Below are 18,388 nucleotides of genomic sequence, written 5' to 3' on the forward strand. Positions count from 1 at the left end.
TTATTTTCTTGCCAGGCTTTGCTGGTTATTTCAAAAGGCCTCGCTTTGCTCAGCGAAGCGGCGTCGCACATGCTCTCGCAAACCACGGTGTTTGCACCAGTAACTCGTTAGCAGTCTCCGAACACTGAAATCCTGCACATCAAAGGGTAGACTTGCTTGATGGTTGATTTTCAGGTGCCTACAAAAGAGTGTACTTGGCACAGGCACAGTCTATGCCCTCCCCCACAGAAATCAATTTTAGGTATGTTGCAACCATTTTAACATTGTAGCAGTTCTGGTTGACACGAGATTTAGATAACGATTGTCTCTGTGCACAGACTACAGAATGAATTGATACCTAATTTTTATTTCTATATGAGGTTGCACCCCTTGCCTCCTCCAATATTAGTGCAGGCTTTCTAAGCCAGGGTTTAATGGAGAAGGCCTAGGGTTCCTCCAGAGGTTGAGTAGCGGGAGCATTAGTGGATTGATCTCCTGACTGGTCACCAGTGTGTAGGAACCCTTCTCCTACTGACCGTTACCATGAAGTGCTTTTCCCATAATATAAAAGATGAATTACATTAACCAAAGGAAAGACATCCTTCACAAGTGGGGGCAGTGGCGGAATTATCTTCTGCTTGACCATCAGAGTAACAGGACATTACATTAGTGCAGGCTTCTTCGGCCAGGGTTCTATTGAGAAGGCCCAGGGTTCTTCCAGAGGTTGTTAAGGGTTCTTCCAGAGGTTGTTAAGGGTTCCTTGAGCAGTGGGGGCATTGGTGGATTGAACTCTTGCCTGATCATCAATGTAGGAAACGTCACTGATCACCAACGTAAGGGGGCCTGTCTCCCACTGGTCACTAATTTAGGGTGCCTCTTTCATACTGTAACAAAGAACTACAGTACGTTGACCAACCAATGGACTGGTTTCATTGAGCAGTGGGGGGCAATGGTGGATGACCTTCTGCCTGACCATGAATTTAAGAGGACACTTCACTAATCACTAATGTAAGGGGGTCAGTCTCTCATGGTCCATTAAGCTAGGGTACTTCAACAATGTAAAGAAGAACTACATCGACCAACCAATGGAAAGAATTCCAGTGGCTTGATCTTCACTGATCACTAGTGTAAGGGGGTCAGTCTCTCATGGTCCATTAATCTAGGGTACTTCTCCAACAATGTAAAGAAGAACTACATCGACCAACTAATGGAAAGAATTCCTCAAACAGTGGATTGATCTTCTGTAATGTAAGAGGACATTTTTCTTACCACCGGTGTAAGGGGTCCTTCTCCCACTGACTACTAATCTAGGCTACCTCTCCCACAATTCAAAAAAGCACTACGTTGACCACCAATTAGGAGGGGTTCCTTGAGCAGTTGGTGGCATTAGAGGATTGATCTCCCACCAGACCCTCAATGTAAGAGGACACTTTACTATTCACCATTGTAAGGGGGTCCTTCTCTCTCTGTCCACTAACCTAGGGTATTTCAATAATGTAAAGAAAAACTACATTGACCACCCAATGGAAGGGATTCCTTGAGCAGTGGGGACATTGGTTGATTGAACTCCTTCCTGACCATCAATGTAGGAGGACATTTTCCTTACCACTAGTGTAAGTGGGGTCCTTCTCCCACTGGCCACTAATCTAGGCTACTTCTTCCACAATGTGAAGAAGCACTGTGCTTACCGCCAAATATAAGGGGTCCCTTGGAGCAGTGGGGGTAGGGTACTTTTCCCACAATATAAAGAAGCACTACACTGACCACCCAATGAAAGGACTTCTTTTGAACAGTGGGGGCATTGGCGGATTGATCTCCTGCCTGGTCAACAGTATATAGGAACCCTTCTCCCACTGACCATTACCATGTGTTGCTTCTCCCATAATGTAAAGAAGAACTATATTGACCACTCAATATGAAAAGGCTTTACTCACCAGTGAGAGGGTGGGGGGGGGGGGAACTGGAGGGATTATCTTCTGCCTGACCATCAATGTAAGAGAATATTATATTAGTGAGGCTTCCTCAGCCAGGGTCCACTGAGAAGGCCTTGGGTTCCTGCAGAGGTCGCTAGGGGTTCCTTGAGTAGTGGGGACATTGGTGGTTTGAACTCTTGCTTGACCATCAATGTAGGAGGACACATCACTGATCACTAGAATAAGGGGCCTGTCTCCCACTGACTAACAATCTAGGGTACTTCTACAATGTAAAGAAGCACTACATTGACAACCCAATGGAAGGGGTTCCTTGAGCAGTGGATGCTCTAGTTTATCCCAAAGGTGTTCTATCCAGTTGAGGTCAGGGCTCTGTGTAGGGCAGTCAAGTTCCTCCACCCCAAACTGTCAAATCCATGTCTTTATGGACCTTGCTTTGTGCACTGGTGCGCAGTCATGTTGGAACAGGAAGGAGCCATCCCCAAACTGTTCCCACAAAGTTGGGAGCATGAAATTGTCCAAAATGTCTTGGTATACTGACACCTTAAGAGTTCCCTTCACTGGAACTAAGGGGCAAAGCCCAACCCCTGAAAAACAACCCCACATCATAATCCCCCCTCCACCAAATGATTTGGACCAGTTTGGGGTGGACGAACATGACTGCCCTGACCTCAACCCGATAGAACACTTTTGGGATGAATTAGAGAGGAGTCAGCGAGCCAGGCCTTCTTGTCCAATATCTATCTATCTAGATAGATATACAAAATATTATACATATACACATACACAATATATTTATAATGTAGAAAATGAGGCAGACTTTTTTAATATATGATGGATTAAAATAAAAAATAGATTAAAACATATTTCCAAAGGGTTCGAACAACCAAACAATACTACTAGAGGTTGCAAACTTCAAAACGTCAAAACATCAGCAAACTCGAGACTTGTTGATGAGTTAAAAAAAAAAAAACCTCAAAGTGTTGTTTTCCAGTCTGGGTTTTCGTCACTCCCACCCGGCCTCATATCTGGCCCCTTATAACGGACGGCTCCCCCTGCATTCTCACACTTCTAGTTACACCGACTCAGCAGAATTCCGGGGCTCCTCCATTCCTCCTCCCCCGATGCACAAATTTAATTTCCTTCCATTATAACAAAGCGATCTTCCCTGAGGCCGGGGCAGCATTGAGAGACCGCCGAGATGCTAAAGCTACATAATCAATATTATCAATATATTTCCTATATTACATAGATGGTTTGGGGAAGATTTACTAAAGGCCGATTACTTTGCAAGAAGTTGGTGAATGTGGTGAAAATTCTCTGTGCAAAAGATACCCAAATACTGGGAAGGAATATAAAAAAAATTGATTCATTTTTGCTTGCACCTGGTGGAATGTGAGACCACAACGCAGCGACATTTTCCCTTTGTGACAATATTTTTTAAATCTTTATTTGTAAAAAAATATATATACTATGAAAAAATAATTTTATTATTGAAAAAAATATATTTTTTAAATCTTTATTTGTATCTCTTTGGCTGATCACATGAGCCCTATATTATTAATATTGAATACAAATAGTAAGTAAAAAAAAAAAAAATTAAATCTTTTAAAAATTTCATAATAATAATAATAATATATTTTGTTCAATTATTCATTTTTCCATAATAATAATTTAGTTCATGTGGTCAGCCAATCTATTATTATTATTCTTGAAAAGAAAACCATCATTATTATAAAGAAAATATATATATATATATATATATATATATATACACTATGAAAAACTAATTTTATTATTGAAAAAAATATTTTTTACATTTTAATTTGTATCTCTTTGGCTGGTTACATGAGCCCTGTATTATTAATATTGAATTGAGCTCATGTAATCAGCTAAAGAGATACAAATAGTAATTTAAAAAAATATATTTTAAATCTTTAACATTTATTCATAATAATAATAATAATATTTTTTTTCAATTATTCATTTTTTCTCATAATACTAATCATTTAGCTCATGTGGTCAGCCAATCTACTACTATTATTATTATTATTATTCTTGAGAAGAAAATAATCATTATTATAGAAAAAAATATATACTATGATAAACTAATTTTATTACTGAAAAAAATATTTTTTAAATATTTATTTGTATCTCTTTGACTGATCACATGAGCCCTATTATTATTAATATTGAATTGAGCTCATGTAATTAACCAAAGAGATACAAATAGTAATTTTAAAAAATATATTTTAAATCTAACATTATTTCATAATAATATTTTTTTTCAATTATTCATTTTTTCCATAATAATCATTTAGCTCATGTGGTCAGCCAATCTATTATTATTATTCTTGAAATGAAAATCATCATTATTATAGAAAAAATATATATATACTATGAAAAAATAATTTTATTATTGAAAAAAATATTTATTAAATCTTTATTTGTATATCTTTGGCTGATCACATGAGCCCTATATTATTAATATTGAATTGAGCTCGTGTAATCAGCCAAAGAGATACAAATAGTAACTTGAAAAAAATATATTTGAAATCTTTAACAATTTTCCATAATAATAATAATATATTTTTTCAATTATTATTTTTTTCCATAATAATAATAATAATTTAGCTCATGTGGTCAGCCAATCTATATTATTATCAAAGAAAATAAATATATATATATATATATATATATATATATATATATATATATATATATATATATATATATATACAGTGCCTACAAGTAGTATTCAACCCCCTGCAGATTTAGCAGGTTTACACATTCGGAATTAACTTGGCATTGTGACATTTGGACTGTAGATCAGCCTGGAAGTGTGAAATGCACTGCAGCAAAAAAGAATGTTATTTCTTTGTTTAATTTTTTTTTAAATAGTGAAAAGTTTATTCAGAGGGTCAATTATTATTCAACCCCTCAATTCAACAGAATTCTGTTTGGTTCCCCTAAAGTATTAAGAAGTAGTTCAGGCACAAAGAACAATGAGCTTCACATGTTTGGATTAATTATCTGTTTTTCCAGCCTTTTCTGACTATTTAAGACCCTCCCCAAACTTGTGAACAGCACTCATACATGGTCAACATGGGAAAGACAAAGGAGCATTCCAAGGCCATCAGAGACAAGATCATGGAGGGTCACAAGGCTGGCAAGGGGTACAAAACCCTTTCCAAGGAGTTGGGCCTACCTGTCTCCACTGTTGGGAGCATCATCCGGAAGTGGAAGGCTTATGGAACTACTGTTAGCCTTCCACGGGCTGGACAGCCTTTGAAAGTTTCCTCCCGTGCCGAGGCCAGGCTTGTCCGAAGAGTCAAGGCTAACCCAAGGACAACAAGGAAGGAGCTCCGGGAAGATCTCATGGCAGTGGGGACATTGGTTTCAGTCAATACCATAAGTAACGTACTCCACCGCAATGGTCTCCGTTCCAGACGAGCCTGTAAGGTACCTTTACTTTCAAAGCGTCATGTCAAGGCTCGTCTACAGTTTGCTCATGATCACTTGGAGGACTCTGAGACAGACTGGTTCAAGGTTCTCTGGTCTGATTAGACCAAGATCGAGATCTTTGGTGCCAACCACACACGTGACGTTTGGAGACTGGATGGCACTGCATACGACCCAAAGAATACCATCCCTACAGTCAAGCATGGTGGTGGCAGCATCATGCTGTGGGGCTGCTTCTCAGCCAAGGGGCCTGGCCATCTGGTCCGCATCCATGGGAAGATGGATAGCACGGCCTACCTGGAGATTTTGGCGAAGAACCTCCGCTCCTCCATCAAGGACCTTAAGATGGGTCGTCATTTCATCTTCCAACAAGACAACGACCCAAAGCACACAGCCAAGAAAACCAAGGCCTGGTTCAAGAGGGAAAAAATCAAGGTGTTGCAGTGGCCTAGTCAGTCTCCTGACCTTAACCCAATTGAAAACTTGTGGAAGGAGCTCAAGATTAAAGTCCACATGAGACACCCAAAGAACCTAGATAACTTGGAGAAGATCTGCCTGGAGGAGTGGGCCAAGATAACTCCAGAGACCTGTGCCGGCCTGATCAGGTCTTATAAAAGACGATTATTAGCTGTAATTGCAAACAAGGGTTATTCCACAAAATATTAAACCTAGGAGTTGAATAATAATTGACCCACACTTTTATGTTTAAAATGTATTAAAATTTAACTGAGCAACATAACTTTTTGGTTTGTAAGATTTATGCATCTGTTAATAAATCCTGCTCTTGTTTAAAGTTTGAAGGCTCTAACTTATTTGCATCTTATCAAACCTGCTAAATCTGCAGGGGGTTGAATACTACTTGTAGTCACTGTATCTCTATCGCTCTGTCTATCTATCTATATATCTATCTATATATCTATATATCTATTAGGGCTGTGGAAATTAAAGATTAATTCCTCGATTAATCAATACATTTTTTTGATCAATCAAAATTCTGTTGATCGGTACTCACCTCTCCGCCGGCTTCCGGGTCTTTAGGGAGTTCGGTCGCTCCTCCCCCCTTCCCCAAGTGCCTCCGTCTGCTAATGAAGGGAAGGGGGGAGGAGTCCGGTGACGGCGTTCTGATTGAACGTAATGCGTACAGGGGAGGAGCTACGCATGACGTCATCTTTATGTGAGAAGTTTGTGTTTGAATCTAGGAGACGTGAAAGAAGTTTATGGTCCGTGTTAACCCTTTTGATACCCGCTTGAATGACTACCTGTTGGCACAGGGGTCCATGCCATAAGGTGAGAGTGATTAGTTAGACAGGAGGTGGAGGGATTGTCACACTACTGTGGTAAAAAAGAAGAAAAAATTTTATTATTGTAAAAAAATATTTTTAAAATCTTTATTTGTATCTCTTTGGCTGGTTACATGAGATCAATTCAATAATATTAATCATTTTAAATGGCACTCATGTGATCAGCCAAACAGATAAAAAATAGAAAGATTTAAAAATAAAACATTTCAATAATAATAAAAAATATATATATATTTATCTCATAATAATAATAATAATAAATAAATAAGTACAGATACAAATAAAGATGTGAGTGGCAGGTGAAGTGACAGGCTGCAAACCCCCAACAACTCCCCCCCCCCCCACCCTTCCCGGTCAGCAGAGGGGGTCTTCTTCTGTGAAGAGGACGGTCCCTGGTGCCGGGGGAGGTTGGGCAACGCTGCTCTATGAGTTCTAAACTGAAACACAGATCGTCACTTACCAGCATATCCCGGGTCACACTGACACTTGTACCCATTGATTAGGTCGATGCATCTCCCTCCATTCTGACAAGGGCTGGAGGTGCACTCATCAACGTTCACTGAACAATTTTCCCCTGAAAACGAAAAAAATAAAAAAGTTAGGTCAGTTTTTTTCAGTCAACATATAGGGGTCTATATATAAAATGCTTGCTGTGCATTAAGCATTCAACAGGCACCATGATTGTCTGCCGTATTATAATATAATTATCTCCTGTGATCGTCAGCTCCCTCTAGTGGCCATAATGTGGTCTTTATTTGAAATACCTAAAAAAAATATATAATAATAATAATTCCACGTTTTGGCCACTAGATGGAGTGTTTTTTTTTTTAACTTGCACTTCTTATATGCAAATTGCCTTTTGCCATGGTCTCCACCCCCACAGGCAACATTAACAAGCGTCATTACCGTGATGATTTTCATACATGCCGTTGAGGATAGCCTTTCCTTTTGTGTGTGCTCTAAGTAGTCCCACTTTGATTTTAGACTGTTCTGTTCCCCGTGGAGGGGCAATTTATGTGTAATAGTTTGTCCCAACTTCTTATGTGCTGTCTAAAACTAGCTGCATAGTCATATAGGGCACCCTTCCTCCCTTCCTTCCTACCTCTATAGCCATCTGACAGTGTGGCTATCAAGGAGTGGGCTCCTTTCCTTGTCTCCAAGCATTTGCCACAGACAAGGGTGGTAAAACGGCTCAGATGTTCCAGGCCAGCAAAAGAAGGGCAGGGAGATGGAGAAAAGTGCCGTCTAGCAAATCAGGTCAGACAGTGCGCCCCCCTCCCTCCATGGCTATCTGACAACGCAGCTAGCAAGGAGATGGCTCCTATTTTTGTCTCCAAGAACTTGCCACAGATTAAGCGGCATTCCAGCTCAGATTTTCCATGCCAGCAAGCAAGGGCATGAAAATGAAGAAAAGTGCCGTCTATCAAAGCAGGCCAGACTGAATGCCTACTCTTTCTGTGGCCATCCGACAACGCACATAGAAAGGAGATGGCTGCTTTCTTTGTCTCCAGCCACTTGCCACAGACAAGGGTGGCGCGCCGGCTCAGATGTTCCAGGACAGCAAGCAAGGGCATTTAGCAAAGCAGGCCAGACAAAGCACCCCCTCCCACTATGGCTATCCAATTACACAGCTAGCAAGGAGATGGCTCCTCTGTTTGTCTCCAAACACTTGCCACAGATAGGGTGGCATGTCAGCTCAGATGTTCCAGGGCATGGAGATGGAAAAAAGTGCAGTCTACAAAGCAGGTCAGACAGAGTGCCCCCTCCCTCCATGGCTATCCGACAACGCAGCTAGCAAAGAGATGGATCCATTCTTTGTTTCCAAGAACGTGCTACAGATAGGGTGGCATGTCAGCTCAGATTTTTGAGGTCAGCAAACAAGGGCATCTAGCAAAGCAGGCCAGACAAGGCGCCCCATCCCTCCATGGCTATCCAATAACACAGCTAGCAAGGAGATGGCTCCTTTCTTTGTCTCCATGCACTTGCTACAGATAAGGTGGTATTCTGGCTCAGATGTTTCAGGCCAGCAAGCAAGGCCAATGGCGATGGAGAAATAAGCCATCTATCAAAGCAGGCCAGACAGAGCGCCCCGCTCTCTCCGTGGCTATCTGATAACGCAGCTAGCAAGGAGTTCCTTTCTTTGTCGCCAATCACTTTCCACAGACAAGGGTGGTGTGCCAGATCAGATGTTCCAGGCCAGCAAGCAAGGGCATGGCAATGAAGAAAAGTGCAGTCTATCAAAGCAGGTCAGGCAAGGCGCCCCCCTCCCTTCATGGCTATCCAACAACGCAGCTAGCAAGGAGACAAATGCTTTGACATCCATCAAGACAACCTACTCCTTGCTGGCTGCGTTGTCGGGTGGTCATTGAGAGGGAGGGAGGAGTCCTGTTTGACCTCACAGCTATCCTTAGACAGCACCTAAGAAGATGGGATGAAGTTCCCGTAGTAGCCTGTCCCCTGGGGCACATTGATAAAAATCAAAGTGAGACGTCTTCCACTTCCTTACCGGGCCATAGTAAAAAAAGACTTCCTTGGTGGGGGCAATATGCTATAAACGTCGATATTGTTTTTTTTCAGCCGGCTATTCTCCAACCGCTAAAAGTGATCAGAGCTGAATCACTTTTAAAAAGCCCCCCTTCTGCTGCTTACCAGCATGATGGATGAGTCCCAAGAACCGATCTGGGGGTTTGCACCAGCTGACCACAGAGATTAGCTGAGAAAAGATGGCTTCCGCTCATCTCTATGGTCTAGGAGGCCCGGAGCAGCATCATGACATCACTTCCGGGTTCAACAGAAACAAGGCCAAAAGGGGCAGAGTTACACTTCAAGTTCCCAATCATGTGTAGGGGCAACGAAAAATCTAACATTTGCCTGGACCTGGCTGGGACATTAGGATTGAAAGCTCCTCGGGGGCGGGGACTAATGTGAATGTATAATATATAAACTATCAGCACTCCTTGGGGGGCAGGGACTGATGTGAATGTATAATATATGAATTATTAACACTCCTTGGGGGCAGGGACTGATGTGAATGTATAATATGTAACTTATCAGTGCTCCTCAGGGGCAGGGACTGATGTGAATGTATAATATGTAAATTATCAGCACTCCTTGGGGGCAGGAACTGATGTGAATGTATAATATATGAATTATCAGCACTCCTTGGGGGCAGGGACTGATGTGAATGTATAATATGTAAATTATCAGCACTCCTTGGGGGCAGGGACTGATGTGAATGTATAATATGTAAATGATCAGCACTCCTTGGGGGCAGGGACTGATGTGACTGTATATTATGTACATTTTCAGCGCTCCTTAGGGGCAGGGACTGATGTGAATGTATAATATAAAAATTATCAGCCATCCTTGGGGGCAAGGACTTATGTGAATGTATAATTTGTAAATTACCAGCGTTCCTTAGGGGCAGGGACTGATGTGAACGTATAATATGTAAATTACCAGTGCTCCTCAGGGGCAGGGACTGATTATAATATGTAAATTATCAGCACTCCTTGGGGGCAGGGACAGAGGTGAATGTATAGTATGTCAATTTTCAGTGCTCCTCAAGGGCAGGGACTGATGTCAATGTATAATATATAAATTATTAGCACTCCTTGGGGGCAGAGACTGATGTGAATGTATAATTTGTAAATTATCAGCACTATATAAATACCTGTAATAAATAATAAAGAAACAGTCATCTGCTACTAACCTGTAAATCCCGGCTGACACCGACACACGTATCCTGCGGCATCGGCGTAACTGAATTCTGTGTTGAACTCTGGCTCTGTCATATAAAAGGTCTCATTCGATCGTTCAAGACAGAGGGCGCCATTCAGGCAGGGGTGTTCTGCGCATTCATCAACATCGAGCTCACAGCTGTTCCCAGAATAGCCTAAAAAAAATTAAAAACAAATAAAATAAAAAAAGGATCACATGTATAATAAGACAAAACAGGCAATGAACACGGGAAGCCAGAGGATAGGAAATTCAGAAATTGCAAACAATATTGACATGGATGTCGGCAGGAAGAACCAGTGAGCCCTGTAAAGGACCCGGGAGATCGACACATGAAGGTGTCCATTTCTCATCAGACTTTGGGATAATTATTGTTATTTTTAAATAAAATGTAAATTAAATAAAATGTATATTAATAGTAACCCTTAAATAGGTCTAATGTTTTAACTTCTTCTTTCACTTCTCCCCTTAGCTGTTATTTTGCTGTTTTTATTTTTTTTTCTATTTTTTTCTTACCATTAAGATTTAATTTCTTTTTTTCTTACCATTAATATTTACATTGTTTTATATATATATATATATATATATATATATATATTTATTTTTATTTTTTTCATACCATTAATATTGAATTTTTGTTTCAATTTTTGTTTCTTACTGTTACTTTTTTTTTTTCATTCAGATTGAACCAAAATAATAATTTTTTTTTATTTTCATTTGCAAAACCAGAAACATCACTTTAGCCCCCGTTCACACCAAATCCGACTTTCAAAGTGGAAATTGTGTGACTTAACTTGAAAAATCGCATGTTTTCAAAGCCACACCTCAGTACGACTTCAGGCATGACTTGGCTGACATCTGTGCGACTTCATGCACAGTCTGTGCAAGTCTCACCGGACATCTCCAAAAAAAAAAAAAAATTGTGCAGAAATGTCTTTTTTCATATCGGTCACACCAATTTGGACAGTTCCATTTCCAAAAATAGGGTGCGACTTGTCATGCGATTTGGACCATGACAGATCGCGCTGGTGTTAACCGAGAGGGCTTAGTGTCACTTTTGGAGGGGTCAAATAAAGTAAAACAATTTTTTTATAATTTTTTTTCTGATCAATAATAAAAAAAAGTTTTTCATTTGTTTAGTAAAAAAAAAGAAAAAAAAAAAAACGTGGTTTTTATAAAATAAAATATGTAATTAAAAATATATGCTTTTTACTTAAAGTAAACTAAAAGTAAACTATTTTCTTCTAACTCTGAACAATAATAAAAAAATGTTTTTCATTTGCTTTGGTAAAAAGAAAAAAAAAGTGTTTTCTATGGATTTTATAAAATAAAATAGATAATAAAAATAATATTATTTAAAGAAAAACATTTTTTCTAACTCTGATCAATAATAATAAAAAAATATATGTATTTCATTTGTTTTAGTAAAAAGAAAAAAAAATGTGTTTTCTATGGATTTTATAGAGAATACATTTTTCCTATCCCCTGCCCCCCCCCCCCCACCCAAAAAAATAAAAAATAAAATACATTTAAAAAATGTGTTTTCTATATCTTTTTATTTAAAGTAAAACTATTTTACTTGTCAATTTTACTGATCAATAATAAAAAAAAAAAAAGTTTTTCATTTGTTTTAGTAAAAAGAAAAAAAAGTGTTTTCTATGGATTGTATAAAATAAAATCTATTTTTTAGTTTAAATTAAAAGTACACATTTTTATTATATTTTTTTAAATCCACATAAAACTTTTTTTTGGTTTTTTTTTTAACAAAAACAAATTAAACATTTTTTTTCCTATTCCCACATCCGCCCCCCCCCCCCCCCCCCAATTTTTTTTTTTAACTCTGATCAATAATAATAAGATAAAAATGTTTTTCATTTGTTTTAATAAAAAAAAATTTGTTGGATTGTATAAAATAAAATATTTAATAAAAATATATACTTTTTATTTAAAGTAAAACAAGTTTTACTAAAACAAATGAAACATTTTTTTTCCTATTCCCACTCCCCAAAAAAAATAAAAAAGCAATGTATATATTATTTAATATGCAATGACAAAATTCTCACCAAATAAAGAGGCCTATAATAGAAATGTAAAAATTGCCCCATGAGGTGCCCATACAGGTAGGAGAGTTGACCTCAGAATGGTTGGTCATAATCTGGGCAAAGGGTGACTTTAGGGTCGGGGGTGTAATGTTCTTCATCCGGATGGGGGTCAGCGATCGTCTTAATTAAAAGACGCAGACGATGGGATGGAATGTTGGCACTGACCTGTCCAGCAGACACATGTGTAGCCCTTCACTCCCTCCACACAGGTGGCATTATTCACACAGGGGTTGGAGGAACATTCCATGATATCGATCGCACACGTATCACCTTCATACCCGGTGTCAGCACAGTTGCAGTGAAACCTAAAAAATACAGGAGATCCAATTTAGGGTGGTGCACGACAATTGTCATCGGTGTGGAGATCATCCAATGAAAGGTTGAAGGCCTCGGAGATCATACCAACGTAACAACGTATAGAGGAACAGTATCATGTATTAACCCCTTCAGGACCGGGCACTCTTACCCCCTTCCTGCCCAGGACACTTTTCAGCTGTCACACTTTGAATAACAATTACTTGGTCATGCAACACTGTACACATATGACATTGTTGTTTTTTTTTTGGAGACAAACAGAACTTTAATTTAATCAATCATACTAAGGCTGGGTTCACACCGCTGCGGCTACGAGAACTGGATGTGATTCGCACCGCACTGCAGTGCAAATCACATCCGATCTCTATGCGATGCGAGTTCAGCCATACAGATAGTATGGCTGAATTCGCATCGCACACGGCCCAAACTCGCACAGGACCCTTTTTTTGGTCCGCAGCAGAATCGGATCGCATGGGTGTTCACACCATGCGATCCGATTCCTGTCCAAGTTTGCAGATCGCACTGCGATATGCGAACTGATCTGGGGGTGTCATTAACGTTTCACTGACACTCCCAGCAGTTCGCATAGGGCAGTGTGAACTGCCGCCGGGAGGTATGCGGGAACCCGCCGCGGATTCGGTAGACGCTGATGAGGAGGCACTAATGGGCTCTGATGAGGAGGCACTGGTAGGCGCTGATGGGCTCTGATGAGGAGGCACTGGTAGGTGCTGATGAGGAGGCACTGATGGGCTCTGATGAGGAGGCACTGGTAGGCGCTGATGAGGAGGCACTGATGGGCTCTGATGAGGAGGCACTAGTAGGTGCTGATGAGGAGGCACTGGTAGGTGCTGACGAGGAGACACTGATGGGCTCTGATGAGGAGGCATTGGTAAGTGCTGATGAGGAGGCACTGATGGGCTCTGATGAGGAGGCACTGGTAGGTGCTGATGAGGAGGCACTGATGGGCTCTGATGAGGAGGCACTGGTAGGTGCTGATGAGGAGGCACTGGTAGGTGCTGATGAGGAGGCACTGGTAGGTGCTGATGAGGAGGCACTGATGGGCTCTGATGAGGAGGCACTGGTAGAAGCTGATGTGGCTGTACTGATGGGCTGCGATGAGGAGGCAATGATGGGCTCTGATGAGGAGGCACTGGTGGGCGCTGATGAGGAGGCACTGGTAGGTGCTGATGAGGAGGCACTGATGGGCTCTGATGAGGGGGCACTGGTAGGAGCTGATGTGGCTGCACTGATGGGCTCTGATGAGGAGGCACTGATGGGCTCTGATGAGGAGGCACTGGTGGGCGCTGATGAGGAGGCACTGGTGGGCGCTGATGAGGAGGCACTGGTGGGCGCTGATGAGGCTGCACTGATGGGCACTGATGAGGTGGCACTGAAGGAAAGTCATTTTTCTTCTTCACTAATGGGCGCTAATGAGGCTTCACTGATGGGCACTGATGAGGCTGCACTGATGTACTGCACTGATGAGGATTAATGAGGCTGCACTGATGGGCACTGAAGGAAAGTAATTTTTCTTCGCTAATGGGCGCTGATGAGGCTGCACTGATGGGCACTGATGAAGCTGCACTGATATATTGCACTGATGAGGATTAATGGGGCTGCACTGATGGGGTGGCACTGAAGGAAAGTAATTTTTCTTCTTCACTAATGGGCGCTGATGAGGCTGCACTGATGAGGCTGCATTGATGAAGATTAATGAGGCTGCACTGATGAGGCGGCACTGATGGGCACTGATGAGGACTAATGAAGCTGCACTGAGGAGGGGGCACTGATGGGGTGGCACCGATCATCAGTGTAAACATTTAACGGTCAGCCTTGCCGGTTGTTTGCACTCCTTTCCTGTGCTCGCAGACAACGTGTGAGGAAAGGAAATGCCGATAACCAGCAAGTTCGTGATTGGACACAGCTGATCACATGGCAAAGGGCCACTGTGATTGGCCCTTTACCGCAATCTGTGATCATCTGTGTCCAAAAGGACACAGCGGTCACAGAACATGCCCAATGTGAACCCCAAGGGGGCAGATGGGAGGTGCGGCTCTGGGAGGACGTTCATGGGCTCTGGCGGGGCTTTTTCGGGTATAGCTCGAGTGGAAAGGGGTTAGAAAAAGAGCCTCCATAGCTCCAATCAGGATGAAACCATGTCATGTCTGCTGTAGGCAGAAGGAAGCATTTCCTCAGTCCCCAGAGTAAAGCGGCAGGACCAGTCATTTGCAATGTATTACATTTTCATTGTTGGGTTAAGATAGACTTGAAGGTCTTCCCTTTCGATGGTTCCATTCTGGTATTGGAGATTGTTGCTTAGGCCTTCAAGCTGCTTTTATGGCCCCCAAGGCACAATTAATTCACCCGTGTGCTCACCCCACTGCCTGCCAGGCAGCCAACACTAAAGCGAGTATATTCTACTTCCAAGGCCATCACCTAGAGTGGGGATTTTAGCACCCCCGGTGATACATGATGATACAAGAACGACAATCTAAAAGACTTCTTATAAAATATATAAAAAAAAATAATAGATCACCTGTTAAGAGCATCCAGACAAACTCCTCCATTGAGACATGGCTGGCTTTGACACTCATCAATGTCTTGTTGGCACACTTCACCGGCGTACCCTGCGGGGCATTCACACAGGAAGTACCCAACGTAATCCCGACACGTGGCACCATTTTGACACGGATTTGACTGGCACTCGTCTATCTCTATATCACAGTTGACACCTGTGAAGGGAGAACGTGATGGTGATATTTTTCATCACTAAAAAAAAAACATGTGATAGAATGAGACACCATCACATCTGAAGAGGCTTTGCTGTGCCACGCACTGACTTGGCTGGAGAGCTCTTTTATTCCTTTAGTCCTTTCTCAAGGACGAGCTAAGGTTCAGCCCAAACCCGCAGGAAACTGTCCCATGATAGCAGGCTACTGGTCAAATCAGCTGCTGTCATGAAATTCCCCACCTAAGAGCCACACCTAACAAAAAGGGCAGGCATAATGGTGACATCAATTGCCAAATATGGCCACATGGCCATATTTAGTCAATGGCATTGCCTAAATAACAGCCATTGCTAGTCACATAGCTACATTTGGTCGATGACATAATATGGCCAACGCTGGTGGCATAATTGAGCTAAGATAGTCACATGGCCATTTTAGGTCAATGACATTGTCCAAATATGGGCAATGCTAATATGATCACATGGCAATTTTTTGTCAACGGCATTGCCAAAATAATGCCCATTGCTTGTGGGATTGTTGACCTAATAGAGTCACGCAGCTACATTTGGTCGATGACATAGAACTGATGGGCACTGATAGATGGCACTGGTGGGCAATGATTAGCAGTACTGATGAGTACTGATAGATAGCACCGATTAGTAGTATTGATGGGCACTGATAGATGGCACTGGTGGGCACTGATTAGCAGTACTGATGGGCATTGATAGACGACATTGATTAGTAGAACCGATGGGCACTGATAGGTGGCACTGGTGGGCACTGATTAGCAGTACTGATGGACACTGATAGATGGCACGGACTAGTAGTACTGATGGGCACTGATAGATGGCACTGACTAGTAATACTGACGGACACTGATAGGTGGCACTGGTGAGCACTGATTAGCAGTACTGATAGATGGCACTGATTAGTAGAACTGATGGGCACTGATAGATGGCACTGGTGGGCACTGATTAGCAGTACTGATGGGCACTGATAGATGGCACGATTAGTAGTACTGATGGGCACTGATTAGCAGTACTGGTGGGCATTGATTAGCAGTACTGATGGGCACTGATTAGCAATACTGATGGGCACTGATAGATGGCACTGGTAGACACTGATTAGCAGTACTGATGGGCACTGATAGATGGCACCGATTAGTAGTACTGATGGGCACTGATTAGCAGTACTGGTGGGCAATGATTGATGGCATTGATTAGTAGAACTGATGGGCACTGATTAGCAGTACTGATTGCACTGATTAGTAGAACTGATGGGCACTGATTAGCAGTACTGATGGGCACTGATAGATGGCACTGGTGGGCCCGATGTCCTAATAGAAGCCGGTTACCGGCTTTCTTCTTTTCTTCATGCTGATAGCGTGAGAAAAAAAGCCAATAACCGGCTTCTGTTTACCACGTTATAAGCTGTCAGCCAATGACAGCTGATCACGAAAGTAAAAGGACCTGCTGTGATTGGCCATTTGCCCGATCTTTGATCAGCCGAGTCCCAAGGGCTCGGCGATCACAAAGCACGGGCAGCATGAGAACGGCAGGATGTCTATGTACGCCCTCCTGGAATTTTAGGCCCACGCTGTAGCCGTCCTGGCGCACATGCCAAAAGGTTAAAGTTGTATGCAGTTTAAAACAAATGGCTTCTGGATGTACGTCTGGCCAGTGGCTGGTAAAGGACTGATTTTTATTTTTTCAGTCTACCGTCCTGAAATGTGGCACAATCCTCTTATTTTTGGGATATGTAATGGAGTGAGACGTGTAAATGACTTTTATTCTAAGAAAGCTTTTACTGCGCTCCATCACTAATAATGACAGTTAGAAACTGTGTACTGATATTGACAGTAGGTGGCAGTACAATGCCAAAAACACGAGACTGAGACTTTGGCAGTGATTGGGCAGATCCTCTTGTTTCTGTTTTGTGGCAAAGAAATAACGCCATCAACTTTCACACCTGTACGCCCCCACCTGGCCATTATTTAGAATTACTCTGTACAAGCAAAGATTTTTATTTGCCGATATCGTCTTGCAAAAAAATGTTGGTTTCTATGCAGTCTGAAGACAGAAAAGTAACAAAACTGAAAAAAAATAAAAAAATAAAATTTCTATGCTCACCAATGTTAAATAATTAGAGGTCCTTTTATAAACATAAATGGGGCTCAGTGCAAATATCATAATATATATATATATATATATATATATATATATGAATGTTTTCTTAACTTGTGATGCTAAAAAATAAAATATATAATATATACTGTAAATCTAAAAAAAAAATATATATATATATATATATATATATATATATATATATATATATATATATATATACACACATACACATACACACACACTGTATCTCACAAAAGTAAGTAGACCCCTCACATTTTTATAAATCTTTTCTTCTCATGTGACAACACTGAAGAAATGACACTTGTCTACAATGTAAAGTAGTGAGTGTACAGCTTGTATAACAGTGTAAATTTGCTGTCCCCTCAAAATAACTCAACACACAGCCATTAATGTCTAAACTGCTGGCAATAAAAGTGAGTACACCCAGTCAGAAGAAAAGATTTGCAAAAATGTGAGGGGTGTACTCACTTTTGTAAGATACTATATGTATACATTGTGTATATATATATATATATATATATATATATATACACACATACACATACATATACACACACACACACACACACACACACACATATCTCTCTCTCTCATATATATATATATATATATATATATATATATATATATATATATATATATATATATATATAAATACACAGTATATATACACACACACGTATT

General features: G+C 41.0%; 1 protein-coding gene across 2 annotated transcripts in view; it reads right to left on the reverse strand.

The window, feature by feature from the left end:
* The window catches only part of LOC143960348 (protein crumbs homolog 1-like), a 194,849-nt gene that overhangs the window by 117,481 nt on the left and 58,980 nt on the right, over positions 1 to 18,388 (reverse strand). For both annotated transcript variants that reach the window (XM_077468986.1, XM_077468894.1), the window contains exons 3-6: positions 15,365 to 15,560; positions 12,679 to 12,818; positions 10,386 to 10,568; positions 7,134 to 7,247 (exon numbers count right to left, since the gene is read on the reverse strand). In XM_077468986.1, the coding sequence (XP_077325112.1) occupies positions 7,134 to 7,247; positions 10,386 to 10,568; positions 12,679 to 12,818; positions 15,365 to 15,560 (633 nt within the window). The remainder of the gene's footprint in view (positions 1 to 7,133; positions 7,248 to 10,385; positions 10,569 to 12,678; positions 12,819 to 15,364; positions 15,561 to 18,388) is intronic.

This window comes from Lithobates pipiens, unplaced genomic scaffold (assembly GCF_037356315.1).
Source record: "Lithobates pipiens isolate NorthernLeopardFrog02 unplaced genomic scaffold, aLitPip1_a1.2 Scaffold_1, whole genome shotgun sequence".
Lineage (NCBI taxonomy): Eukaryota > Metazoa > Chordata > Amphibia > Anura > Ranidae > Lithobates > Lithobates pipiens.